The sequence below is a fragment of the Helianthus annuus genome, chromosome 1 (assembly GCF_002127325.2).
Source record: "Helianthus annuus cultivar XRQ/B chromosome 1, HanXRQr2.0-SUNRISE, whole genome shotgun sequence".
Lineage (NCBI taxonomy): Eukaryota > Viridiplantae > Streptophyta > Magnoliopsida > Asterales > Asteraceae > Helianthus > Helianthus annuus.
The window spans coordinates 50,086,116-50,113,934 of record NC_035433.2 but is presented as its reverse complement, the minus strand read 5'-3'; the positions used below and the strand labels follow the sequence as shown (position 1 = coordinate 50,113,934).

Below are 27,819 nucleotides of genomic sequence, written 5' to 3'. Positions count from 1 at the left end.
AATGGCCGTGCGCAATTGCATATCGTACTATGAATGACTAAGTATTAGTTAATTTTTCCTCATCAGTTTGATTTTGTATGTCTCTAAGAATATGTCAAGTCGACATAATGGCATATAGACAAATAAAGTTACAAATCAAACAAAGGGTTTATGCATATTTTGATCATGACGATTAGGTTTTAAATTAAGGCTATAGTATGACTAATGGGGGTCCTGAGTCGCATAATGATTCAACGGCTGTATTTCTCTGCTATAGTACTTGTTTAAGGCTAAAATGAGTGTTAACTCCTGATCAGACTTATCTAATACTCATAGTAAATGATTACTCGGCTAAGTGGGAGAATGTAAGATTAAATATATATTATTTTATATTTAATCTAGTAGCCATTATAATCATTTACATTATATGGATCAAAATATATAACAACCTATTAAATAATTAGTTGGTAATTGTTGATGGGCCTAATTACCCTTATTAACTAATTAGGGTTTCCTCCTGGGTGCTTATATAAGGAGACTTATGTGGAGGTTAATAGGTTACACACTTAAGACACATAACTTAATTACTCTCATAACATCAATCGACCTCCTCACCATAACCGATTCCCTTGTCGGTTTCTCATCATCACCATCATTAGATTGCACCCTAAGGAGGAACCAAATCAAGCTGACAATCATGTCAAACACTGTTGCTGAGTCTCCATCTGGATTCTCTGCTAGCCTGTGCTGATGCAATCAGGTATGTATTCATGTTTTCCATTATGTCTAAACAGAACTGATCAACATAACAAAGTACTTTAGACCCCTTTTAGAAATAAGAAGACAATCACCCCAAGCATCATAATAGACTAACTCAAAAGAGGATGTAGCTCGTTTATTGACTCTAAAATTTAAGTGAACACATAGATGTGTTAAAAGAAAATGTACCTCAAATGGAAATGATAAACTAGAGCATGATGGAAGACATGTTTGTAGTTCAAGTATATAAAACTTCAATCAGGGCCGGCCCTGAGAATTCGTGTTGTCACACCCCAACCGATGGCGGAAACATCGGGATAAGACGGAGTGTGTATAGATTGCAAGAGACTTCATAACACTATGTGACAGTATTTAATTAAATTCAAATTTCATTTCAATACTAAACGTCATACAAGATTTAAATGGAAATAACAACATTGTTTCATAACAAAGCATAACAATAAAAGATAGATTAATCTAGGTGTGTATCTAGTCCACCCTAAATCTCGTTTCATCTTGAAGTATCACCTCAACAATTAACCTGCAACATGTATTAAAATAGAGTTCAATGCAAAAGCAAAGGCGAGTATACAAGTTTGTTTACATAGCATAATAGAATAAAAACTCATATCCAACATGTTACATAATGAATAAATTTACTAGCAATGCAATTTTTGGCGTACAATATGATCAAACCCAAGAATACAACTCATAACAAGCCTAATCCCAAAAGTTTAGCGGGATGGTAAAGTTTAACTTAACAATACCCACAAGAATAACGGGCGGGGCGTCAATCCTATAGCGCTATAATTGTTAAGGTGGGCTAGCAAAGTTAATGAGCATATAACGTTCCAAATCGTTCATAGAGCATACAAGCATAGCAAATATTCACAATAGTTTCATGTCACGTTCATAGATAGAGTATGTTTTGTTTAAGCATAAAAGTTGTTTTGAATAGGTATACATGTTGCATCCCAAAGTGTAAAGGGGAAAAAGGGATCGAGTATACTCACGGTTTTTGCAAGCTTTCCTACTTGAAATCCCGCGAGTGGTTTTGGTGGATGGATTAGTTTGGAGCACCTTGTCCTTCTACACGAGGAAAACATAGGTGTGTGAGTTTGGAGAAATCGGAAGATTATAGATTCGGAGTCTAAAATGTATGGAAAATAACATAACTGAAAATAATCATCTTGTACACATAACTCTTGTTCTTGACACTATTAAAACTCAAAAGAGTTTGTATGATTTCATTGTTTCAAAGGTCCATTAGAGTCGTAACAAGGGCATGGTCATAGATGATGTAACATATTCTTGACAAGTAACTATTAAGTTATCATCAAGTTTAGTTACTTAGGTATACATATGGAATAATTTAGATAATATAAAGATTACAAAGTCCTATGGTTCAAGCATGAGGTAGGAGATTAATGTCTCCATTTAGGCACCTCTTTGTGTCATAGATTTCATACATGAGGTAGGAAGAACAAGCTTCCATTTAGGTACCTCGATTGTTCACCACTACACTTGTTGTTATAAACAACAAGGAAGGTCATGAACTTACAAGTAATAATGTAATAACAACAACTAATCTATGGAAAAACATCAAGTAGTGAGTGGATTTCTATGAAGGATAGCCCAAGCTAGTCCAACCATCACACATTCATCAAGCTTCATGCTTAAACACTACTTGTGGGTAAAACCCTAACTAAAACAAAATATTTGTGAGGTTTTAACCTCTGATTTAACATTTCTCAGCCTTGTTTTTAAGCCCAAATAACCATTCATTTGATTATGAGCATTAGGACATAGGTTTGAGATGAGATAGACTCAAGTTTACTAAATTAACAAGGTTTAGATGAAAACAAAAACGAACAGTCCACTTTGGAGCCTTTTTGTGGACATTCCAGAGCTTGGTTTTCCATGGAAAACCTCTGGAAATGTTCCTAAGGTTGTTCCAAACAAGTGGGAAAAAGAATCAAGTGAAAAGGTTAAGAAATGAGTGAGTTATGCTCACTTTAGTAGAGGTTGAACAATCTGCTCGAACTTGGAAATTTGCTGCAATTTGGGGAGGATTTGAGAGTGTTTTTGATGATTTGAAAAGTGTATAATGCTTGGGAGAGGTGTGGTATTTATAGGGAATGATTAGGGTAAGTTGTAGTTGTGTAATTAATGTTAAATGTTGGTTTAAAACTCAAAAAAACTCAAATTTGCGCCAAAAAACGCGTCTGATCAGGTCTGTTTGGGCTGATCAGGCCATTTGAATGAGTGCTTAAATGAATTAAGGGCTGGGTTATATTTGATGTGAGGAGCCAGCCCAGCTGGTTAGTGTGCGCGTGTTTGAGGATACTGACCCAGGTTCGAGTCCTGTGGTCAGCATTCTTTTTATTTCTTTTTTTTTCTTTGTTTTTACTTTCAAATATTACACAAACAGTCCCTGCAACTTTTACACTTTCAAAAATTTCATAACTCACCCCTGAATTAATAGATAACCAAGTTATAATAAAAGAAGACTAACGTTTTAGTTTAAACTAACTAAGTTAGTTTACTAACTTTAATAACTAACGGGATTAACTAGTTTATTAATAAACATGACCTTTAAATAACAAATTAATTAATTTAATTAATCTAATTAGTTTAAATAATTGAATAATGTCCATAATTATAAGGAATAAAATTCTTTAAATGATTATTCATTTCGCGAAACTTTCAAGTTTCACTTATTTTACGAGTTTCAACTTGTTTAACGAGCATTGAGCGTAATAACGAATCGGGAGTCTATGATAATATATCGTTCAAACGTGAACATTGCACATAAGTCTAACACAAACATGAATAAAATAGTTTCGTTTTCACTATGACCAATAGTCTCGAATTACAAATGAAGTAGATTACAAAGAGGGTACAAGTGTCTAAATATGGAAAGTACAACATCACTTGCTAAAACGAGAAGTGCGGAAAAATGCGGAGCGTTACAGTCTCCCCTCCTTTAGGGAATTTCGTCCCGAAATTTAGGAAGAAGCAGGGAAAAGATGAGGATACTTCGACTTCATATCCTTTTTGAGTTCCCAAGTAAATTCGGCGCCACGTTTTCCTTCCCATCTAACCTTGACGATAGGGATTTTACTGCGCCTTAATAACTTGACTTCTTGGTCCACGATTTCGACAGGTTTTTCCACGAAATGCATAGTATCGTTGATGTGAAGATCTTCGAGAGGAACTTGAAGTCCTTCATCAGCGAGACATTTCTTTAGGTTAGAGACGTGGAACATTGGATGGACGTTGTTGAGCTCTTGAGGTAAATCGAGTCGATAAGCCACCTTACCAATCCTTTCGAGTATTTTGAAAGGACCGACATAGCGAGGGGCAAGTTTTCCCTTTTTACCAAAACGAACCACTCCCTTCCAAGGAGACACCTTGAGAAGGACATGGTCTCCAACGTTGAATTCCATAGGTTTGCGTCCCTTGTCAGCGTAGCTCTTTTGACGACTTCGAGCCTTGAGTAGATTGTCACGGATTTGGAGAATCTTATCCGTTGCTTCTTGTATGATCTCAGGGCCAGTAAAATGTTTGTCACCAATCTCATGCCAGCTTAAAGGAGATCGGCATTTGCGACCATACAATGCCTCGAAAGGAGCCATTTGAATACTGGAGTGGTAGCTATTGTTGTACGAGAACTCAATCAAAGGTAAATGCACATCCCAACTACCACCAAAGTCGATGACACAAGAACGGAGCATGTCCTCTAGGGTTTGGATAGTACGTTCAGTCTGTCCATCCGTTTGAGGATGAAAAGCCGTACTGAGATTTAAATGAGTGCCCATAGCGGACTGAAAAGTTTGCCAGAGACGCGAAGTGAATCGACCATCACGATCAGAAATGATGTCGAGAGGAACACCATGATGGCGTATGACTTCATTGGTATAGATACGAGCAAGTCGTTCAACCTTGAAATCCTCGCGAATTGGAATGAATTGAGCGGACTTGGTCAAACGATCAATGACTACCCAAATGCTATCGTAACCAGAAGGTGTACGTGGGAGTTTAGTTATGAAGTCCATCGCAATGCTATCCCATTTCCAAACGGGAATTTCAGGTTGTTCGAGTAGGCCAGAAGGTCGTTAATGCTCGGCTTTGACTTTCGAACAGGTAAGACATTTGGAAACGTACACAGCAATGTCTTTCTTCATACCGGGCCACCAATAGGATGTACGTAGATTATGGTACATCTTGTCAGCGCCAGGATGAATTGAGTACTTAGATTTGTGTGCTTCGTTCATGATGAGGTCACGAAGATTGTCACGATCTGGTATCCAAACGCGATCGCAACAATAGAGGAGACCATCAGGTTTTGAAACGAGTTGACTTTCAGATGCTCCACGTATTTCTACAGCCATGGAACCTTCGTTGATAGATGAGTACTGCGCTTCACGAATGCAATTGTGAAGACCGTTCGAGATACGAAAACAACGAATGACGTCTACATGAGCCTTACGACTAAGTGCATCGGCCACGACATTCGCCTTACCAGGGTGGTAGCGAATCTCGCAGTCGTAGTCGTTAAGCAATTCCACCCAACGTCGCTGTCGCATATTGAGTTCTTTTGGTCAAAGATGTGTTGTAGGCTCTTATGGTCAGTGAAAACCACACACTTAGTACCATATAGGTAGTGTCACCAAATCTTTAATGCAAAAACAACTGCGCCAAGCTCGAGGTCGTGGGTAGTATAATTCTTCTCATGTATTTTGAGTTGACGGGAAGCATAAGCGATGACGTTGTCTCGATGCATGAGCACACAACCCAGACCACGATTTGAGGCATCACAATACACTACGAAATCATCATTCCCATCAGGGAGAACGAGGATAGGAGCGTTGCAAAGTAAGTCCTTGAGAGTTTGAAAAGATTCCTCTTGCTCAGGACCCCAAGCAAAAGGTTTCTCTTTTTGAGTCAATGAAGTGAGAGGAACGGCGATCTTTGAAAAGTTTGAGATAAACCGGCGGTAATAACCCGCCAATCCTAAGAAGGAACGGATTTCAGAAGGGGATTTAGGCGCGGTCCAATTCTTCACGGCTTCAATTTTTGAAGGGTCAACGTGGATTCCTTTTTCACTAACAACGTGTCCAAGGAACTGAACTTCTTTGATCCAAAACTCGCATTTAGAGAACTTAGCGTATAAACGTTCAGTACGCAAGAGTTCAAGTATAAGGCGAAGATGACGCTCATGATCGGCTCGAGATTTAGAATAAATGAGAATATCATCAATGAAGACGATCACGAAGCGATCCAAGTAAGGCTTACAAACACGGTTCATGAGATCCATGAACACAGCGGGTGCGTTGGTCAAGCCAAAAGGCATAACCACGAACTCGTAATGTCCATAGCGAGTGCGAAAAGCGGTTTTTGGAACGTCCTCTTCGAGAACCCGAAGTTGATGATAACCAGAACGAAGATCGATTTTGGAAAAACAGGTAGCGCCTTGAAGTTGGTCAAAGAGGTCGTCGATACGGGGAAGAGGGTAACGATTCTTGACGGTGAGTTTATTGAGCTCACGATAATCGATGCACATGCGGAAAGAACCATCTTTCTTTTTAACGAAAAGCACAGGAGCACCCCAAGGAGAGGTACTTGGACGAATGAAACCCTTATCGAGTAGTTCTTGAAGTTGCGTAGATAATTCTTGCATCTCAAAAGGTGCAAGACGATAAGGAGCCTTGGCAACAGGAGTCGCACCAGGTATGAGGTCAATACGAAAATCAACAGATCGGGGTGGAGGAGGACCGGGTAATTCTTCAGGAAAGACGTCAGGGAAGTCGCGCACCACTGGAACATCACTTAAACTTTTTCCCTTGCCCTTTTCTTCCACTACGTGGGCTAAAAAGGCAAAGTACTTTTTGCGTAAGTACTTGTTCGCTTGTGTGCAGGACATCAACTTTAGTCCCTTTGAAGGTCGGTCTCCATAAACGTGTAAAACGTCACCGGATGGAAGAGGTAAGCGAACGAATTTCTCGTGACAAGCGATTTCGGCATGGTTCTTTTGGAGCCAATCCATGCCTATGATGACGTCGAAACTACCTAATTGCATGGGTATAAGATCGATAGAGAAAGCATGCTCGTTAAGAGTAAGACGACAATCGAGGAGAATGGAATCGACTAAGATAGACTTGCCATTGGCGACTTCAACGGAAAACGACTTAGGTAGCTTAGAGCGTGCACAATTTAACAATGATTCGAATTCTAAGGACACAAAGCTTTTGTCTGCACCAGTATCAAATAGTATCGAAGCATAAAGATGGTTAACAAGAAACGTACCGTTAACGACGTCATTGTCGTTGCGCGCTTGATTTGCGTTTAAGTTGAAGGCGCGTCCACGAGGAGGCTGCTGCTGCTCTTGGATCCATTGAGGGCATTGGGGACGAAGATGATTAACATCCCCACATTTGAAACATGCCCTAGGTGGTCTTGCGTTCTGAGGGGCAGGCAGAGCTTGTTGAGCTTGTGGAACTGGAGGCCCTGGAGGAGCTGGAGGAGCTTGCTGGTAAAGGCGGCAGAAAGCGGTATCGTGCCCATAACGATGGCAACTGCCACAACGACGACACCTAGCATTGCGGGATGATGGTAATTGCAAGTGGCACACTTGGGGTGAATCCCAGTGTATGATTTGGGGGCATCAACAGGAGCAACAGGGTTTGGGTTGACAGGCGGCACAATCGCGTTACAAACGGGGTTGGATTGCTTTCGCTTCTTCCCCCTATTGTTATTCGATTGTTGGGTAATTTGGTGGGCTGGCTTGGAAGACACAGGGTTTGCGGCTTGTTTATCACGGATACGGTTGTTGTTCAAAGAAGCGGCCAAACGGTAAATGGCTTCGATGCTATCGAGTTTGGCTGCCTCGATCGTATCGCGCATGTTAGGGGGCAAACCATTGATGTACTTGCTTTTCTGGCGCTCAGGGGTCGAAACAAGGTGAGGGGCTATGAAACTGAGTTGCTTGAACCGGGTGGTATAGGCTAGGTTTTCATCTCCCACTTGCTTAAGAACCCAAAATTCTTCCTCTAGTTTTCGTTGCTCGTGCGGAGGGCAAAACTCGTCCATCATCAAGGCTTTGACTTCCTCCCATGCTAGTGCATACGCTAGCTCGTTCGAACGGATGTTTCTTTCGCTCGTCCACCACTCAAGAGCTCGGGCTTGGAATACCCCAGTCGCACTACGCGTTTTGAGCTCTTCAGGGCAGTCATTGTTGATGAAAGTGACCTCAATGCTATCGAACCACGCGAGCATGGCGGTCACCCCATCATTGCCAGTGAATGGCTTGGGATTGCAAGACGAGAAGTGCTTAAAGTTGAACGAGACGAGCTTGCGTGCTTCGACCTTAGAGTCGACGGAAGAGTGAGGAGTTTCGGAAGCTCGAATCTCGGAAATGACTTTGGGGACGACACGCGCAAATTGATCGGCCATGAAAGCCATCATCTTCTTGGTGGAGCGAGACTTTGACTTCTTAGACGCGTTGGAGTGACGAGAAGACATCTAAGATTCAAAAGAGCGAACAGGTGAGACTTGATCATAATGTTTGTTTAAGAAAATGAAATTGATCACATAGCATAAAGTGTCACATAGCATAAAGGGTTCAACTTGATTTGCATAGCATAAAAGTTTAAACGTCTCACATAGCATAATCATGAATTCCACATAGTATAACATGAATAAATGAAAGCATTGTAAATTTAGTTTGTTTGAGAGGAATTATTATTGTTCGTGATTGTGATAACGTGCAAAATGATTAAAACGACATTTTGAAATGAACGAACGTTCAAGTATAAAAATCACATATAAATTGAGATACATAAAAGAGAGGCTCAATAAAACATTGGATTGTTTCGGGTAGAGAAACGTCGACTATTCCAAAGTGGGTCGAAAGTTCTTTCGAATTAGAGATATTGTGCTTTGGCCTATAAGTAAGATACTCTCGTCGAGAAGCGATTAACGGTATCTTACCCTTCCGGTTACTACACATCTCTAAATGATTGAAACATTCGGGACTTTGGCGAGAATAAAAATCGAGGAATGGGACTTAATCGACGAGATTGGGGTTTCACCCCTAACTTGACGATTCCGTACCCTAAATGTGGTTGGTACTCGTCGGCCAAAATAAAATTTTGACACCTTGACGAGGGTCCACTAGAGTTGAAATGGAAATTACCATTAAGTTGTGGATGTCACTCCTAGCTTAATGGTGAAATTTCGTGCAAAAATAGATTAAAGGTAGAATGAGAGTCGTTTACCAAATTGTGGGTTTCACGCCTATTTTGGTAAATTCTTCTCGTTGATGTTACAAGAGTATAAAAATAGCATAAGTGTATTCGTGTTAGCCTTAGGAAAGGCACGTAAATTTAATCAAAAGTATAGCTAGGAAGCAGGCATGGTAGAGTACAACAGTTTTAAACAACAAATAAGAGGCAAAATTCCTAGAACTATAGATTAGGGCAAAAGCATGGCAATTTTTTCTAATTCCCTATAGTTATGGCTCTGATACCAATCTGTCACACCCCAACCGATGGCGGAAACATCGGGATGAGACGAAGTGTGTATAGATTGCAAGAGACTTCATAACACTATGTGACAATATTTAATTAAATTCAAATTTCATTTCAATACTAAACGTCATACAAGATTTAAATGGAAATAACAACATTGTTTCATAACAAAGCATAACAATAAAAGATAGATTAATCTAGGTGTGTATCTAGTCCACCCTAAATCTCGTTTCATCTTGAAGTATCACCTCAACAATTAACCTGCAACATGTATTAAAATAGAGTTCAATGCAAAAGCAAAGGCGAGTATACAAGTTTGTTTACATAGCATAATAGAATAAAAACTTATATCCAACATGTTACATAATGAATAAATTTACTAGCAATGCAATTTTTGGCGTACAATATGATCAAACCCAAGAATACAACTCATAACAAGCCTAATCCCAAAAGTTTAGCGGGATGGTAAAGTTTAACTTAACAATACCCACAAGAATAACGGGCAGGGCGTCAATCCTATAGCGCTATAATTGTTAAGGTGGGCTAGCAAAGTTAATGAGCATATAACGTTCCAAATCGTTCATAGAGCATACAAGCATAGCAAATATTCACAATAGTTTCATGTCACGTTCATAGATAGAGTATGTTTTGTTTAAGCATAAAAGTTGTTTTGAATAGGTATACATGTTGCATCCGAAAGTGTAAAGGGGAAAAAGGGATCGAGTATACTCACGGTTTTTGCAAGCTTTCCTACTTGAAATCCCGCGAGTGGTTTTGGTGGATGGATTAGTTTGGAGCACCTTGTCCTTCTACACGAGGAAAACATAGGTGTGTGAGTTTGGAGAAATCGGAAGATTATAGATTCGGAGTCTAAAATGTATGGAAAATAACATAACTGAAAATAATCATCTTGTACACATAACTCTTGTTCTTGACACTATTAAAACTCAAAAGAGTTTGTATGATTTCATGGATTCAAAGGTCCATTAGAGTCGTAACAAGGGCATGGTCATAGATGATGTAACATATTCTTGACAAGTAACTATTAAGTTATCATCAAGTTTAGTTACTTAGGTATACATATGGAATAATTTAGATAATATAAAGATTACAAAGTCCTATGGTTCAAGCATGAGGTAGGAGATTAATGTCTCCATTTAGGCACCTCTTTGTGTCATAGATTTCATACATGAGGTAGGAAGAACAAGCTTCCATTTAGGTACCTCGATTGTTCACCACTACACTTGTTGTTATAAACAACAAGGAGGGTCATGAACTTACAAGTAATAATGTAATAACAACAACTAATCTATGGAAAAACATCAAGTAGTGAGTGGATTTCTATGAAGGATAGCCCAAGCTAGTCCAACCATCACACATTCATCAAGCTTCATGCTTAAACACTACTTGTGGGTAAAACCCTAACTAAAACAAAATATTTGTGAGGTTTTAACCTCTGATTTAACATTTCTCAGCCTTGTTTTTAAGCCCAAATAACCATTCATTTGATTATGAGCATTAGGACATAGGTTTGAGATGAGATAGACTCAAGTTTACTAAGATTAACAAGGTTTAGATGAAAACAAAAACGAACAGTCCACTTTGGAGCCTTTTTATGGACATTTCAGAGCTTGGTTTTCCAAGGAAAACCTCTGGAAATGTTCCTAAGGTTGTTCCAAACAAGTGGGAAAAAGAATCAAGTGAAAAGGTTAAGAAATGAGTGAGTTATGCTCACTTTAGTAGAGGTTGAACAATCTGCTCGAACTTGGAAATTTGCTGCAATTTGGGGAGGATTTGAGAGTGTTTTTGATGATTTGAAAAGTGTATAATGCTTGGGAGAGGTGTGGTATTTATAGGGAATGATTAGGGTAAGTTGTAGTTGTGTAATTAATGTTAAATGTTGGTTTAAAACTCAAAAAAACTCAAATTTGCGCCAAAAAACGCGTCTGATCAGGTCTGTTTGGGCTGATCAGGCCATTTGAATGAGTGCTTAAATGAATTAAGGGCTGGGTTATATTTGATGTGAGGAGCCAGCCCAGCTGGTTAGTGTGCGCGTGTTTGAGGATACTGACCCAGGTTCGAGTCCTGTGGTCAGCATTCTTTTTATTTCTTTTTTTTTCTTTGTTTTTACTTTCAAATATTACACAAACAGTCCCTGCAACTTTTACACTTTCAAAAATTTCATAACTCACCCCTGAATTAATAGATAACCAAGTTATAATAAAAGAAGACTAACGTTTTAGTTTAAACTAACTAAGTTAGTTTACTAACTTTAATAACTAACGGGATTAACTAGTTTATTAATAAACATGACCTTTAAATAACAAATTAATTAATTTAATTAATCTAATTAGTTTAAATAATTGAATAATGTCCATAATTATAAGGAATAAAATTCTTTAAATGATTATTCATTTCGCGAAACTTTCAAGTTTCACTTATTTTACGAGTTTCAACTTGTTTAACGAGCATTGAGCGTAATAACGAATCGGGAGTCTATGATAATATATCGTTCAAACGTGAACATTACACATAAGTCTAACACAAACATGAATAAAATAGTTTCGTTTTCATTATGACCAATAGTCTCGAATTACAAATGAAGTAGATTACAAAGAGGGTACAAGTGTCTAAATATGGAAAGTACAACATCACTTGCTAAAACGAGAAGTGCGGAAAAATGCGGAGCGTTACACGTGTACCCTGTTTGAGCTCTAAAAAATGTGTCCTTAGGCCTTAACGAAATTGGGTATTGGGCTCACTAAAGGTCTAAACCTAATGTCAAAGGGGTTAATAACTAATCTAAACCATTAGAATAGTTTTGTAATGGGGCCTATGTTGGTGTTTGTATGGGTGTACCCTATTAAAAAATATTTTAGATATACATATTGGGTTTTTTCATAAAAAAATGTGCCCCTTGAAACATTGGGCCCTGGCCGGTGGTCCTCCCCGCCCACCCTCAGGGCCGGCCATGACTTCAATAACACACGATGACGGGGTGGGTTAAAACGCACTTCCCTCCTGTAATAATAGAAGGAGATAAAGAAATAGTTCATCCGAACACAGACAAGGGGGAGGCATCCCCTTGTCACCAGATAAATAAGCATAAGACCAATAAACGATACGCCTCTAGAAATAGGTAAAAAGAAGTAATCTCCTTGTCAGCAAAAGGACAACTCAAACACACGACATCGAGGCAAGTCAGAATCTCGCAAGTAAAAAATGAAAAGTCAAGACAAGAGTTATAAATGTAGCACAAAGGACAAGTGAAGACCAATCGTTTTTAGCAAGAGAGAATTCAAGATCTTACCTGATATAACATACAACTAAAGAACAAAGAACTGAATGGGAAGAAAAATGCGCCATAACTTTATGATATAAATATTTAAAGGACATTTAGTAGACTTTTATATACTCAAATGTTTAACAAATATAAATAGTAGCTTACTAAAGGTTCTCACATTTCTTTTGATCAACAATTCCTAAATTTTATAGGATAAATACATCATAATCTTTACTATGTAATATTTGAACTCCTAATTTATCGGTTGTGAAGCATACCACTTAATACTCTTAGAGACGATGAAAGATCCTGACTTATTTACATAGTATTTTATCTACATCAACCAAAACAATTTCATTTAAACAAGATAAAAAAAGGCTCCTTTTGAAAACCCATACACATTTTTATTTTAACCTAAAGATTAAAATAATTCTTTTCTTTTTTTTTTTTTTTAACTTTTGTAGCAATTTACCTAACCATTTTCTAATGTTTGTTCAAGTAAGATGACATATTCGGTTGGTGAGGCGGGTTAAAAGGCCCTCTTACCGTGGTTATAAGCAACCAACCCTCTTTGAAGCAACAAGCGAATCAGTTCTCACAACTATTATTATTCTGAAATAAATTCAAAGAATACATACAATCAATCAATCAGAAAAGAAAAGAAAACATGAATCGAAGAACATCTTCGTATGTTGCATCGTCTCTCATCATCACCGCTCTTCTACTTTTCGCTTTTTGCGAATTGGGATTTTGCAGAGTTGAAAAGAGTTTATTTATGGGCAGAATCCGTGATCTTCCGGATCCTACCCAAAACGGCGTCGAATTAGAATCTCTCGCACGTTTCGCTGTTGAAGAACACAACAAAAAAGAGGTAATGTTTCTTGATTTGTATCCAATTTGAGTTTAATTTAGGGGCAAATAGTATGATATGGGATTATTACAACTAGTGTTAAGTGGGCGTAACCGTGCCCCGGGTTGGTTTATCGGTGCGGCCATTCGAAAACCATGAAAGCAAATAACGATATCAGTTCCAGTAACATCAATATTTACACTTTAAACTGTAAAAAAAAATTAAACTCATTTAACTCACTTGTGCTTGAATTATAAAATACCAAAAGTTTGTTACAAAATTCAAAAACCTAAAAGTTTAGTATGGTTATAAAAAAATGAATAAAAATAAAAAATAAAAACAAAAAGGACAATTTAGGCACTATTCATCCCAATTTTAGTAATTAATATATATAAAGAATTATTACCAAAGTGGTTGGAGCCTAAGGGTTTAAAGAGAGAGCGGAACTAGGATCTCCGTTAACCAACTTGAACCATAGCTCTCTAGTCGTAGTCGAGAAATAAGTTAGGTGATCCTTCAATATACGTCCAAGTTGGAGGTTTTCAAATATTTAAAGGTTTGGTTTTATACTGAGTTAAAAAGTTTTATTAAGTGGGTGAGTTTGTTGAACTAAAAACATACCTTAGACAAATAAACAAGATTTTATTTTATTATGGTGGGAAAAATAATAATAATAATAATAATAACAATAATAACAATAACAATAATAAATTAAATATTTACCAAAGGAACTTTGTGGAGTTAAAAGATGTCCCTCTTCTTCTTCTTCTTCATGTGGTTATGGGTTAAGTCGGATGGTGGAATAAAACGTAGATATAGGAGTAGGTTTAGAAGGTGTCCGTAAAAAAGCAATAATAATTTAATATTCTCAAATGCATGCAGAACTCTCTTCTGAAGTTTGGTAGATTGGTAAAGACGAGAGAGCAGGTGGTTGCTGGTAAAATGTACTATTTTACTCTGGAGGCAAATGATGCAGCAGCAGGCAAGACTAAAGTATACGAGGCTAAAGTTTGGGTGAAACCTTGGATGAACTTCAAGCAGTTGCAAGAGTTTAAGGTTTCTGATGAACAAAATGCGTAGAAGTTTGTGATGAGGAAGGAAGGTATGCATGCATGTACTTTAATTGTTTGATAAACCATAAACGGCTAGTTAATGCAAATAAGGTTCGGATTTGGGTTTATGTAATGCAATATGATGTAACCTGGTTCACTTGATCTTCATCTATTCCTACTTACTTCTGCATGTGTCCTAGAGTTGTAATGATCCGCTCTTACATTACACACAAGGTTTAAAAGAACGGAAACGAGTTTCGAGGCGTAAGGCCAAGGCGGTATTAATAAATAAAATAATAATACTAACTAATTTCAGCATCAGATTCATAAAAAAACACACATAAAAAAGACATGAAATGCTTGAAATTGACACAAAAAGTCAAAAACAACTGTCAAAATCCCCTGCGCATATACAATAAAAATCCCATGAGGCGTGCCTCAGACTCGTTTTTTGGCCGTTTCGCCTTGAGGCGCGCCTCAATCGTTTTTTAAAACCATGATTACACATAAATTTAACATAATTATCAGTATAGTTCAGAACGGGTTGGGTCAAACTGTAATACTTATACATAACCAAAGAATTAATTGCAATGATAATCTTTTGTTTGATATAAAGTGTTTTACTATGTTTTGTGCATTTTGAATATACTTTGGTTTGGGTGAGCTTTGATGCTTTCACTCTGTAAAAGCTAACCAGTTCCTGTTTGTGGACAAAGAGTGAAAGTTTTTTATGATTTGATCAAGTAGAAGTTAGTTATCTTAGTTGCTAGCAAATCAAAATCATGAAAAAAGACCATTGAGTCAAGTTTGTGCTGACCTAAATTAGGCATACATCACGGGTCTGCAAGATCAAAAGAAAGACAGAGAAGAACACATTTCTACTTAAAATCATTTAGAGAATGTGGAACAAAAGAATACTTCACTGGACAGCAATCCCTTATGGATATAAATCATCATCATTATGCAAAGTCTGAAGTAAAAAAAAAAAGTGAAGTTCATGGAAAATATAAATTGGATTCCACCATAGCACATCAGTTTGAAGAATTGAGAATATTTAAAAAAAATGACAGAAAACATCACAAAAGAATTGAAAGTGCAGTGGAGGTTTTGGCAAAATGGTCAGAAAACAAAAGTCTAGATGTTAGCAGCCTGAAACCCGTCAACCTAAAACCCGGAATTTCAAGACACCAATCCAAATTGGTTAGAAAACAAAAGTCTAGATGTTATAAAACAACTTTCTTAATTTTCAAGATTGCGAGAGCATCAAGGATCATGTTGAGTTATCAAATTAGTTTGTGGCTCGATCTCTTTTATTTCGTATGAAAATTCTTGCTAAGATGGTCGGTGATGAGCCGCAACCAACCATTTGCATATACTGATTTCCTCCCAACAAGAGGTAGTATGTAACCACTAATTATTACATATATAAATGTCGCACCCATTGTTTTCATAACCAGACAAGAGGCCGTTTCTTACAATCAACGATCAAGACTCAGGAGGCAGCGTGTCTAAACATGCAATCTAAAATGGCAATGGAATTTAACATTACAAATATAGTAAACTGATGCTTTGGAAGTATTCAATGTATGCATTCTTCGGGTTAGAGAGGTATATATGAAATTCTTTGCATAAATTAATTCTAAAACCGTTTACTGTTGGTGGAAACGAACTGGAACCATTGACTCTGGGGATTTTGTAGACATTTAGACCGGTTATCTCCAGCACAAATGCATCTTTTACTCAAGATATTGGAAGAACTATTAGGATCATAATCCAGGCAAAGATCCACACCATCACAATCCTTGCTCGTGATTTGAAACATAGAATTTGGTACTGATTTCCATGTGCTTTGTTTGGCGTTGCAGTCTGTTGTTAGTCTCACGGGAAGCCCATCCCCGACCACCTCGATACACAACGGGCTGCTTGATAGCTGGATTGGAGACCGATCGCCATCATGATTCCATCCGGTTAACCGGTGGCAGTCATCGGCAAGTATTTGGCTCTTATAGTCAGACTGTATGCAGAGACCGGTCAATGGGTGGTACATGAACGTATAGTTGCTTGATGTCACTTTTGGAACTACATGAAAAAAAAGTTGTTCAATTAATGAGTAAATAGCATAATTGTAAAATAATTAAATTTAAACTGTTAAATGATAAATGTTCATTAGAGATATAGCTCGAAACTCGCTTAAGAAATAGCTCAAAAATGTTTGCTCGTAAATAAACAAGCGGAGCCACATTGGCTCGTTTGAGATTTAGCCGAGGTGAGCTCCCTTGTTGGCTCTCTCTCGTTTCGCTCACTCACATGGAGTAAGTCTTTTTAACATCTAACCATATTCTGTATGTGCAAGTAATATTACTTTTTGTAACATCTAACCATATTCTGTATGTGCAACAAATACAGAATATTGAAAAATAAACAAGTTGACGTGTCAAGCTGAAAATTCAGTTCATTAAGAGTTTGACTCGTTTAATTTCAAGCCCGACTTGTTCATTAATCAGCACCGATTACAACTCACCTTGTAGTGTTTGGTGAAGAAGGAGCAATTTCACGTTAAAACCGGGGTTTCTGAGCCCGGTCCAGTCAGTATCAAGCAATCCATATTGTTCATCAGTATTTTGAGCCCCTTCTCTAAGGTAATAGCTTCCTTGCAATGCCCACAAAGCCCAGTCCAAGTCCATTTTAGCCAAATAAGCCATATAACAAGGAAGAAAATTGTTGTCAGCTTGGTTGGTGCCCATTAAGTTCACACCGAACTCGGTTATAAACAACGGGGCCTGATGTGGCCCTGTTGTTAAAAACCCGACATTTTTATTTATATCACTAGTAAGGTCGTGACAAATTTGGTTAAGCGGCTGGCGTAGCCATTTGTCACTTCCACCCGAGAATGAGTATCGATGTGCTTCATAGACTAGTTTGTTTTGTAATGCATCTTCAAGTCCCAAAGGCTTGGTTTTTAGTGCGCTGAAGTCTAGAGCATAGCTTAGACCCGAGATGAGGACTAACACGTCTGGGTTAACTCTGTGGATTTCCGTTGCACCGTTACGAACCCAACGGTACCATTCATTCGCGTTTTGGCGGGGCCCACGTAGTTCGTTTCGTAAACTCATAGCCACTACCTACAAATATATATTTCTCATTGTTGGTAAGTTTATTTAAGGTGTATGTTCTAGAAGTGATGATGAGTTAAAAATCACTAGAATAGATAAGTAGACGTAATCTGTGTTTTTATAATAGGAGTGGTTCAAATACGAAGTCTGAAGTAAACAAAATGCAATAAATAGTTTTTTTTTTTTTTTTTTAATTTGTAATGTTTACAAAATATGAAGTTTGAAATAAACAAAATACGAAGCCTGGAATAAAAGGAAAAAACAATAAATATTCTAAAAAAAATCCATTCTAAACATTGATAGTGTTTGCTAGTTCAACAAGAAATAAAGACGGTTTAAAAGTATTCAACTTGTAGAGTGTGGTGCAGGTATGAGAAGTGAGAACAAAGGTTGTAATGACGCGATTAAAGAAAATAAATTTTCTAAGTTTTTATTGTTTAAAGTTGTAACAATGAGACTTCTAAAACTTTGCAAGAGATTTTAATATTTATAAAATAAACATGTAGAACAATTCAAAAATTCGGTTTATTTTAGATAATAAGTTTTGTTGCAAGATACATAATGTGTAAAAGTTTAGTTGTTGCATCACAATAATCTATCAAAAAAATATGAACAAACTAATATTCAAACTTTACCATTTGAGTATTCCTATAACGTTTTCCCACAATAGACAACCCGTTTAACCATTCCCTCGGGTCAAAATATTTATCCCCGAAAAACCCATTTCCATCATCATTGGAGCAACACCACATTGGTTCGCTCACATGGTTATCAAGCACCACCATCATCCCAAACGAAGTGATCGCGCCTATCACTGCCGAAAATGCATCAACCGCCGTTAGATGCAAAACTTGAGGATTATTCTTTGTGATACCCGTGATCGCATTCACAAGATTTAAATCACGAAAAGTTTGCACTACGGTTTTGTTGCTATATCGAGTGAACATATGCGTAGCCCAAGTGAGGCGAACACAATTGAAACCCATTAAACTAATGTGTCGCGCGATATGACTCATTGGCTTCTTGTCTAGCCCCTCGGCTAACATGGGTCTTAGGTGAGCGGGCCAATTTACACACTTAAACTTGACTCGCTCACCGGTCAACTGGTCAACCACCCATCTTGAGTTTGTTGATAAAGGGAGAGAATGAGAATATTTTGCAAAGATGAAAATAAGTAAAGTCGAGGTAATAACAACTTTCATGCTTCTTTCCATTGTTGAGAATTGAGATGTGAAGTGATTACACGAAAACTTTAGGTTATAAATATGATAAATGTGGATAACTAACAATGTACACTCATATATATTATGATATTGAGCTTGTCCTTATTTTTCTAGAGCCTTTTCTTTAAACATTATTTATTAAAATAGAAATGCATTTATAACGAATTTAACTAACTAATGTTAAACAAAATAAACTTTATATTGTAACACACATAACACACATTGTAATATTTCTTTTTCTATGCCCAAACCGTATAACAGAAAATTCATAACAAAAAAATAACATTATTAATTTGTTGAGTACGTTTAAATTATGTTTTTCAACCGCTTAAGTTACACGATAACATTATTAATTTGTTGAGTACGTTTAAATTATGTTTTTCAACCGCTTAAGTTACACGATGATAACCGTATACTTTCCCTCTAACAGACTAGTTTTCTGTCTTAACCTTTTGAAGGTCAACTAACTAGTGTAAGTTACATTTTACCCGATCCCACAGGTTAACACGGCATTGATGGAACCCTGTGAGTTTAAAGAGTTTTTTTTAACATTTTTATTCGGAAAGAATACATTCTTGTTGAGACTCATTGAAGATGCATGCCACCAAATCCGTAGGAGAGAATTTATTCATTAAAAACGGGAGGCAATACATGTGAGTTTTCTTTAATCTAAATATTAGGCATCACGATTCTCATGTTTTGATTATTTTCTTCAATATGTGGCAACGGTTTTCCTGCCAAAAAAGCTTTGAAAAGAACAAATGATCGTTCAGGTTGCGTATATGGGGCTTCGTGTGCTGCCCCTCTAACGGTTGCAAAATGTAAAACATCCCCATACACTTGCGTCCATCCACCAACCTGCCCAAAAGTAAACTGATTTCAAGCGGGTCAAACATATTAAAATATAAAGTTAGCTGAAAACGGAAAAGGTTATACCGGTTACATATGTTAAAAGTTGGCTAAAGCGTGTATACATGTTACCTAGTTACAAAATGTACAAAAAGAAAAAAAAAAGAACAAAAGGTGTTGGTGTTGACAAGTACATTAAATTATCTGTTTAGACCCGACTCACCACCCGCCCGATTTGTCATATCTAACATAACAACAAATAACTTGTAGAATTAATAAAAAAACATGAATTTTAACAATATAACTTAACTAACCTGGTTGTTGCCATTCAAAAAAAAAAAAAAAAAAAAGAAAAAAAAAGAAAAAACTAACCTGGTTGTTGTCACTGAACCAGGCCCTGTATGGTAGAGTTGTGGACAATCCTAATTTCTTAGCCAAGCCATTGACCACCAGCCGTGTACCGGTTAAAGGGAGGACTGAATCTTGATCGCCGCTGAAAGTGTTAACTAAAAAGATTAATAATATTTGAGCACATTTGCTTCTAAATGTCACACAGAATGGTGTCTTTTGATGTTTTTATTATAAAAGTATTTAAATAAATTAGACCTTGTCAAACACTTGAACATTTGATTATCTATAATATAACTATTATTGCTATTGATTATCAGATTTTGATGATTTAAAATCAGGTAATCATTATAAAACGCACATATATAAAAAATGCAATTCACCTGTAAACAAAAACGCGAATGCCAGACTTGAGAAGAAAGGCCAATACAGGAGTCATTGGTTCTTCCATATTCGCCATGTCATATGTTAAAACACTGTTATGGCATAAAAAACTCAAGTTTATCAAACTTAGAATAATAGACCTGAATATGAACATGGTTTCATGTGATACCTACTACACACGGACCATTCTTTGACACCCACAAGGCGAGCATTTAAAGCGGTTTGAACATCCTTTCGGTTAAAGTATTTAGTTGTTTCATCCTCCACACAGACATCTACTTTTGCCTCTGGATCTGGCTGCCAAGTGAAAACAATCATCAGGGACAAAATAATTGTGACCCATATCGTTAGAGATTTCTAGTAAATCGTTGTTCTTATTAATAAAATTGTTAACTGCCATTTTCGTCCATGTGGTTTGTTCACTTTTGCCATTTCAGGTCAATTTTTAAAATTGCACCGTTTTCCTCCCTGACCTATTGAAAACGTGCCATCTCAGTCCAAAAAACTAACCCCGGTTTGAATAACCCAGTTAGCTCAGGGGTAAAATGGTCATTTTACATAGTTTTTTATTTTCATTTTACCTATGAAATTTATTTTAAAACCTGAAGTCTAAAAAAATGAAAATAAAACTCTGTAAAATGACCATTTTACCCCTGATCTAACTGAGTTATTCTAACTGGGGTTAGTTTTTTGACTGAAATGGCACGTTTCTAGTATGCCAGAGAGGAAAATGGTGCAATTTTAAAAATTTGCCTGAAATGGCAAAAGTGAATAAACCACATGGACGAAAATGACAGTTAACTCTAAGTAAAATAATTGTGACTCGTATCGTTTGAGATTTGTAGTCTATTTTAGTCTACACATTTGACCTGACATACATAAAACATAGCCCATATGGACACATTCATAAACAACAATTAGGATGTTGTGCACTCACATTTCGATCAAGAACCTGTGATTGTGAGAAAATATTTGACAAACATATGTCGAGAGTGACGTCATACGTGTCAATATAATCACTAATCTCTTTTGAAGCTTGATTTGCAACAACAGCACACCTAGGGGTAACAGCATTGAAATTGTCTTGTCTTCTAATCGTCGAGTAGTTGCATACGTTCTTAAACATGTCATAAGTATCATCGGATATTAAACCATGAGACCATAGATATTCCCCCCTTGAATTAAAATCAGTATTAAACTCCAATAGTGGATTGCCTAGCTACACACACACACACACAACAAATGCTTCGTTCGATAATAGGCATTTCAAAAAAAAAAAAAAAAAAAAAAAAAGACGACAACTTAAGTTACTCACAGCGATTCCCTTTAGATTGATTTTGGCTTTTGAGTGAACTATGAGAGTTGCTAGTTGAGGAACATAGTGTCCTGTAGAAGAAATTATAACCTTAGCATATAAGCATAGGTTTACCTTGACCCAAACATCAAAAAGTCCTTATATGTAATCAATACCTCCATAACTTTCACCCATGATATAAAAGTCTCTATCCTTGTACTCGCGATATTTCTCAAACCATTTCTCAAGGAACACAAGATTGTCTCCAGCTGAAATGAGAAACTATAATCATACACATATTTTCAACCGTAACCAACGAATCATTCATACCAAGAAAGAAATTAACCTGTATGGACATCATTCGCCGATGTGTAGTAAGATTTATCAAGAGAATATGAGAATCCCACTCCGGCTGGTGTTTCCAAGTACAACATATTTGCCTCTATCAAGGTCAAGATTATATACAATCAGTAATTCTGTCAAATTAATGCTAAACATAAATTTAAATTAATCTATGTGTCTAATATACCTTTATTCCAACTACAATTATTTTTCACCAAAACATCACCCTTTGGTTTAAAAGGCCCATGCTCAACAAAAGCCCCTGCTCCAACAGATGAACAACCAGGCCCTGCAAATATTCAAATCAAACCATGCACATGCGATATATTCACGTACAAATCAAAATCAAATGTAATATTATTACCTCCGTTGAACCAAAGCACAAGGGGTTTAGATGATGGGTCGGATTCGGCTTCCACAAAATAATAAAACATAAATCTTTGTTGGGCGTCGTCATCAATGGAGATATAACCCGCGAATTGCTTGAAATTCACCGGTGGTTGGTCGGGTAAATTAACTATCTCATCAGAATTTTTGCAATTGAAACAACATGTATGCATTAATATTGTTACGTATGTAAATAGGATCCATGACTCAAATGACATGATCAAGAAACAGAGTGTTGTGTTTGAGGATGAGGGATTACACAAGTAGTGCATGCATCAATATGATTGAAATTTGATGTATACGTGTCTCAATTGTAATTTTTTGAGTATAACCATATTTAATATAATTAAGCTTTCAATATATTTTGATTTATTAATACCAATATATTATTTCACGTAGACATACAAGAAAAAAATGAGAATATATATATATATATATATACTAGATTAGAACCCCGTATATTACACGGGTTAAATAAATACAATTTTATATACTAAATATTAAAAAAAAATATATCTTTAAAAATCTCGTTTATTACACGGGTTAAATAAATGCAATTTTATATACCAAATAAGAAAACAATATATATTTAAAAATCTCGTTTATTACATTGGTTGAATAAATGTAATTTTATATATTAAATAATAAAAAAATATATTTTTAAGAACTCCGTGTATTGTACGGGTTGAGTAAATTTAATTTTATATATTAAATAATAAAAAAGTTACATTTTTAAGAACCTCGTCGAGCTGAGGAGCGAGACTAAGTTCGACCGTTAGGGAGACTAAAGCGGAAGGTTGTGTTATACGGGTTGAACACGTGTAATTTTATATACTAAACAATAAAAAGTTATATCTTTATAAATCCTATGTATTATATGTATTGAATAAATCTAATTTTATATACTACATAATAAAAAAAGTTATATTTTTAAAACCCCGAGTATTACACGAGTTGCATAAATGTAATTTTGTATAGTAAAAAATAAAAATGTTATATCTTTAAAAAATCTCGTTTATTACACGGGTTGAATGGATCTAATAAAAACTTATATCTTAAAAAAACTAACGGATATACTCGATATACGATGGATGTGGTTATTGCGGTGATTGTTCTTATAAATGTCACGTAAACATAGTGATTACCGTATTTGAGTTGAGAATTGAACACGAAAATATAAGTATAGAACCAATAAACACCTTTAAACATTTTTTAAATAGGTTCTACCCTTAACTATTTTAGTTTAATAAAAAAAATAAATCATTTAAATTAACTGAGTTAGCGCTAAAGGACATAACTTGCAAATTTTTGCAAACATCGAGTACGTTTTCTGTAATTATTGAAGACAAATGATACAGTTTGCAATAAGTGACATATATAAAGGACAATTTCTTGTAATTTTTACTCTATTTTAAAATATTATATATATTATCTTGTTTAAATTTATATTAAATTTAATTGTATAATTATCTTTTAATTAATATTAATTATCTATAAAAATAGATGGCTTCAATGAATGACATGTGTCCAAAACTTGGTTTCTTTTATTATAGTAGATATATATATATATATATATATATATATATATATATATATATATATATATATATATATATATGAAACGTATACATAGTCGATGATTAATTCAAGTTTAGTTCATTACTTTACTAGGTTTGAACCCCATGTATTACACGTGCTGAATAAATATAATTTTATATAATAAATAATAAAAATATATATCTTAAAAAACTTGTAATTGTACATGTTGAATAAAAATATAATGTCATATGTTAACACATACAATCGTTAAGATTTATATTTTAAAAAAAGAACTTTGATGTACTATTTGCTTATTATAACATTTTTGTTTGTTTTTTTGTATATTATTAGATAAAAAAACACATGTATTCCATGGGGTTGAATCCTGTTTTTATAATATATTCAAATTATGAGATACAATTTGAAATAGGTTCTACCCTTAACTACTTTAGTTTAATAAAATAAATAAAGCATTTACATTATATTAATTTATATTTAGCGTACATCTTTTGTTAATTCCAGGATAAATAATTTTGAAATCTAATAAATATTTTAAAATATTAGACTATCTCCTATACGAATTGTTTAAATTTATATTAAATTTAATTTTATAATTATCTTTTAATTGATATTAATTATCTATAAAAAATAGATGGTTTCAATGAATGACATGTGTCCTCCCATTGGTTTCTTTTATTATATAGTATAGATTATATATTTTGATGCATGGTAGGTTGCGGAGACAAAGAGTGGTGGTGCATAGTGTTTGATCGATCAATTTAAAAATTCAACAAGTTAACAAGTTTTATAATAGTGAAATTACATATTGCGGTCACATGTTATGCAAAAATTGAACAATTAAAGGTTGAGGCCAACTTGTCCTCACCGAGATAATTAAACCTAGCTGTCAGCATCCTTCAAAAGTGGCCGCGCTTTTGAAATATCAAGAATATTCAAGAACCGAATACCCATCTATAAAATCCGTTGTATCATCCCAATTTCACACGCTTACTTGAAGAGCTGTTAGAAAAGGCAGGATTCAAAACCTGCGTTTGGACGGTATAATGAGTGCAACGTGGCGTGTAAATGTCTTCACACCGTCTAACCTCAAGTTCTTGAATCCCGTGTTTTCTAACGGTTCTTTGGGTGCAGAATTGGGCAATAGAACGGATTTTATAGATGGTTTTCAGTTTTAGAGTCTTCAAGAAGTTTCCTAAGAGCAGCCACTTCAATCTCATTCCTAGAAGTTAATCGGTTTAGCATGGATTGATTTTAACTATGAACCCATTTTAACCTTCATGTGCCTCAATTTTTGAACCCAGACCCAATGCTTATTTGCTTGCTATCATATGTTGATATGGCCGGGGGAAAATGTAACACCCCGTATTTTCAAATGTCAAAGTCAAAGTCAAAGTTCAAGTCAAGTTTGACTTCTTTGACTGTAATTAGTCTATTTTATGTTTTAGAGTAGGAGTTCTGCGGAAAGTGTGTTTTTCCTAGAAAGTCTAGGAAGCGATCTGGGCCATCCGATTGGTGTTTTTAATGGCTTAGATCTAATGGATGGCATTTTCGTAATATTTGAGTTATATAATTAGAGACTTTTAATATAGTGAGGGTATTTTGGTAATTGGAAGTGTTTTAAATTAGTCAAGAAACTGCCATATTAATAACCAATCCCTAAAATCATGGGATTTCCCTCTTTCTCTCTCCCTCTCTCTCCCTAAACGCAACCAAAGAAGAACCAACCATTTTTCCTGCAAATATTCTTCTCCGATTGGTCATATATCGGTTGTTTTTCATACTTGTTTCAATTTTTTTATCTATCATGGAATCGGGTTCTTATTTTTAGTTAATAGACCTCAATGTTTGACATGTTAGAGTGGGCTCTAGGTTTATGTGTTTTACCATTTTAATGTTGATTGATGACAGTGTGTTGAAGACGAAGACACTGGGTTGTGTTGAAGACGAAGACAATGACAGTGTGTCCAGCAATCTGCTTGCTGTTAAAACACAATGTCAAGAAATATGCTTGCTGTTAAAACACAGTGGCAAGAATCCTCCAGCAATCTGCTTGCTGTTAAAACACAGTGTCAAGAAACCTCCAGCAATCTGCTTGCTGTTAAAACACAGCGTAAAGAAATCTGCTTGCTGTTAAAACACAGTGTCAAGGAAATCTGCTTGCTGTTAAAACACAATGTCAAGAAATCTGCTTGCTGTTAAAACACAGTGTCAAGAATCCTCCAGCAATCTGCTTGCTGTTAAAACACAGCGTCAAGAAATCTGCTTACTGTTAAAACACAGTGTCAAGGAAATCTGCTTGCTGTTAAAACACAATGTCAAGAAATCTGCTTGCTGTTAAAACACAGTGTCAATAATCCTCCAGCAATCTGCTTGCTGTTAAAACACAGCGTCAAGAAATCTGCTTGCAGTTAAAACACAGCGTCAAGAAATCTGCTTTCTGTTAAAACACATTGTCAAGAAACACAACGTCTTGTATCATTTAAATTGAAACTGGCAATTTGATTTAAATGGAATACTTAGTTTCCATAGTTAGTTATCCTAATAAAATAATCCATAATTAAAATAATATTCAAATTACACAATTGCCCTTTTAGTTAAAATCCTTCAATGCCACATGTCGCGTTCTTATTGCTTCCTAGACTTTCTAGGAAAAACACACTTTCCGCAGGAACCCTACTCTTATGTTTTATTATTTGTATTATGTGGAGTAAGTGTTGTAAATCAAAGGAATCGAAGTAATCGAATGTTTAATCGATGCAAAACGCCTTACGACTGTGAATAATAGGAAGTAACAATGCGATAAAGTCAATCAATCAATAATGAAGCTAATCGAATCATCACTCGAACTCGAAACTCAATTATGCGACTTTGGTGTTATTATAAGTGTGTGTGAGCCTTACGTGTTACCTGTGCGTGTTTACTTTATGTTATGTGTAGTGATCAATCGAATCGAAACTCGAAACTCAATCAAAATCGAATTATGGTGATTAGTGACGAAAGGATAGTGTGAAATATAGATGCTTGTATCTAGATATAGTGGATATAGTGGTTGGGATTAAAAGTAATTTGAATAGGAAACTCTATCGTATTCATATCGTCTTCAATCGAAATCGAATTATCAGAAATCGTCGCACCGAACGCTCAACGCAGGTTGTTGATCGATCAGGCTCCTAGCCGATCGAACAGCCCAGCCGATCGGACGGACTGTCCAATCGAGCAGGCTGTCTGATCGGGATGCCTGGCTGATCGGCCAGCTCTTTCCCCTTTTGGAAGCCTATAAATAGGCCTGTCATTGTCATTCTTTCCACTTTTGGAAACCCTCTGACCGACCAGCTTGTGTTCTTCACTATTTCTCAGATTTCTCTCAATCCCGGTAAGATTTCATCCTAAATCTTGTACGTTTTTGATCTATGCTCACTCCTACACCTTTCTATCTTTCAAATCTTGGTTTCTAACCATGAAATCATCAAGATCTAAGTATTCTAGGATGATGTCATCATGGTGTTCTTCAAGAACTTCATGTTTTGGCCTCAATCCACCAAGAATCACTTGGATCTAGCCGATTTCCATATAAACAAACTAAGATCTATCAGAGATCTGAACATTTACATGGTGTGAAGGATTGAAAGAAGGATTTCCAACTTTCTTTCAACTCTTTTACACTCAATGCCCTCAAACCGGTAGAAACGGAGCTTGAGCTAACTCACTAATCATTCAAATAGTTGTGTGGTTCAAGATTCGGATTCTATCTACGAGGTTCACCGATTTCGGGTTAAACTATAAACTCCGTTCCGAACCGTTCACCGGCCGGACTTGGGTGGTTCCTGTCCGAGCAGGAGAAACAAGTAAGAACGAAGGTGCCATG

The 27,819-nt window shown here is 36.0% G+C and overlaps 3 protein-coding genes across 3 annotated transcripts; 1 reads left to right on the top strand and 2 right to left on the bottom strand.

Moving 5' to 3' along the window:
* Window positions 1–12,983: 12,983 nt before the first annotated feature.
* On the top strand, window positions 12,984–14,644 carry LOC110866372 (cysteine proteinase inhibitor A-like). The gene is made up of 2 exons (XM_022115533.2): window positions 12,984–13,423; window positions 14,285–14,644. The coding sequence occupies exons 1-2, from the start codon at window positions 13,220–13,222 to the stop codon at window positions 14,480–14,482; spliced, it is 402 nt and encodes a 133-aa protein (XP_021971225.1). The 5' UTR covers window positions 12,984–13,219; the 3' UTR covers window positions 14,483–14,644.
* Window positions 14,645–15,784: 1,140 nt separating this feature from the next.
* Window positions 15,785–18,845, bottom strand: LOC110888712 (glycosyl hydrolase 5 family protein). The gene is made up of 3 exons (XM_022136242.2): window positions 18,203–18,845; window positions 16,976–17,576; window positions 15,785–16,533 (listed from the first exon to the last, which is right to left on the bottom strand). The coding sequence occupies exons 1-3, from the start codon at window positions 18,779–18,781 to the stop codon at window positions 16,094–16,096; spliced, it is 1,620 nt and encodes a 539-aa protein (XP_021991934.2). The 5' UTR covers window positions 18,782–18,845; the 3' UTR covers window positions 15,785–16,093.
* A 592-nt stretch (window positions 18,846–19,437) lies between these two features.
* Window positions 19,438–22,626, bottom strand: LOC110936278 (serine carboxypeptidase-like 45). The gene is made up of 10 exons (XM_022178625.2): window positions 22,372–22,626; window positions 22,195–22,296; window positions 22,012–22,107; window positions 21,842–21,934; window positions 21,687–21,757; window positions 21,309–21,590; window positions 20,541–20,668; window positions 20,371–20,463; window positions 20,012–20,132; window positions 19,438–19,648 (listed from the first exon to the last, which is right to left on the bottom strand). The coding sequence occupies exons 1-10, from the start codon at window positions 22,610–22,612 to the stop codon at window positions 19,460–19,462; spliced, it is 1,416 nt and encodes a 471-aa protein (XP_022034317.1). The 5' UTR covers window positions 22,613–22,626; the 3' UTR covers window positions 19,438–19,459.
* Between the last annotated feature and the right edge of the window lie 5,193 nt (window positions 22,627–27,819).

Bases quoted from the DNA above. Each gene is read 5' to 3' on its own strand.
- LOC110866372 (XM_022115533.2), top strand. From the start codon at position 13,220: ATGAATCGAAGAACATCTTCGTATGTTGCATCGTCTCTCATCATCACC. The intron at 13,424-14,284 runs GTAATGTTTCTT...AAATGCATGCAG, and splicing joins AAGAACACAACAAAAAAGAG to AACTCTCTTCTGAAGTTTGG.
- LOC110888712 (XM_022136242.2), bottom strand. From the start codon at position 18,781: ATGGAAAGAAGCATGAAAGTTGTTATTACCTCGACTTTACTTATTTTC. The intron at 17,577-18,202 runs GTAAAGTTTGAA...ATATATTTGTAG, and splicing joins GTTATAGGAATACTCAAATG to GTAGTGGCTATGAGTTTACG. The intron at 16,534-16,975 runs GTGAGTTGTAAT...TTTTTCATGTAG, and splicing joins TCTTCACCAAACACTACAAG to TTCCAAAAGTGACATCAAGC.
- LOC110936278 (XM_022178625.2), bottom strand. From the start codon at position 22,612: ATGTCATTTGAGTCATGGATCCTATTTACATACGTAACAATATTAATG. The intron at 21,935-22,011 runs GTTAATTTCTTT...TTCTCATTTCAG, and splicing joins GGCGAATGATGTCCATACAG to CTGGAGACAATCTTGTGTTC. The intron at 21,758-21,841 runs GTATTGATTACA...TTTCTTCTACAG, and splicing joins CATGGGTGAAAGTTATGGAG to GACACTATGTTCCTCAACTA.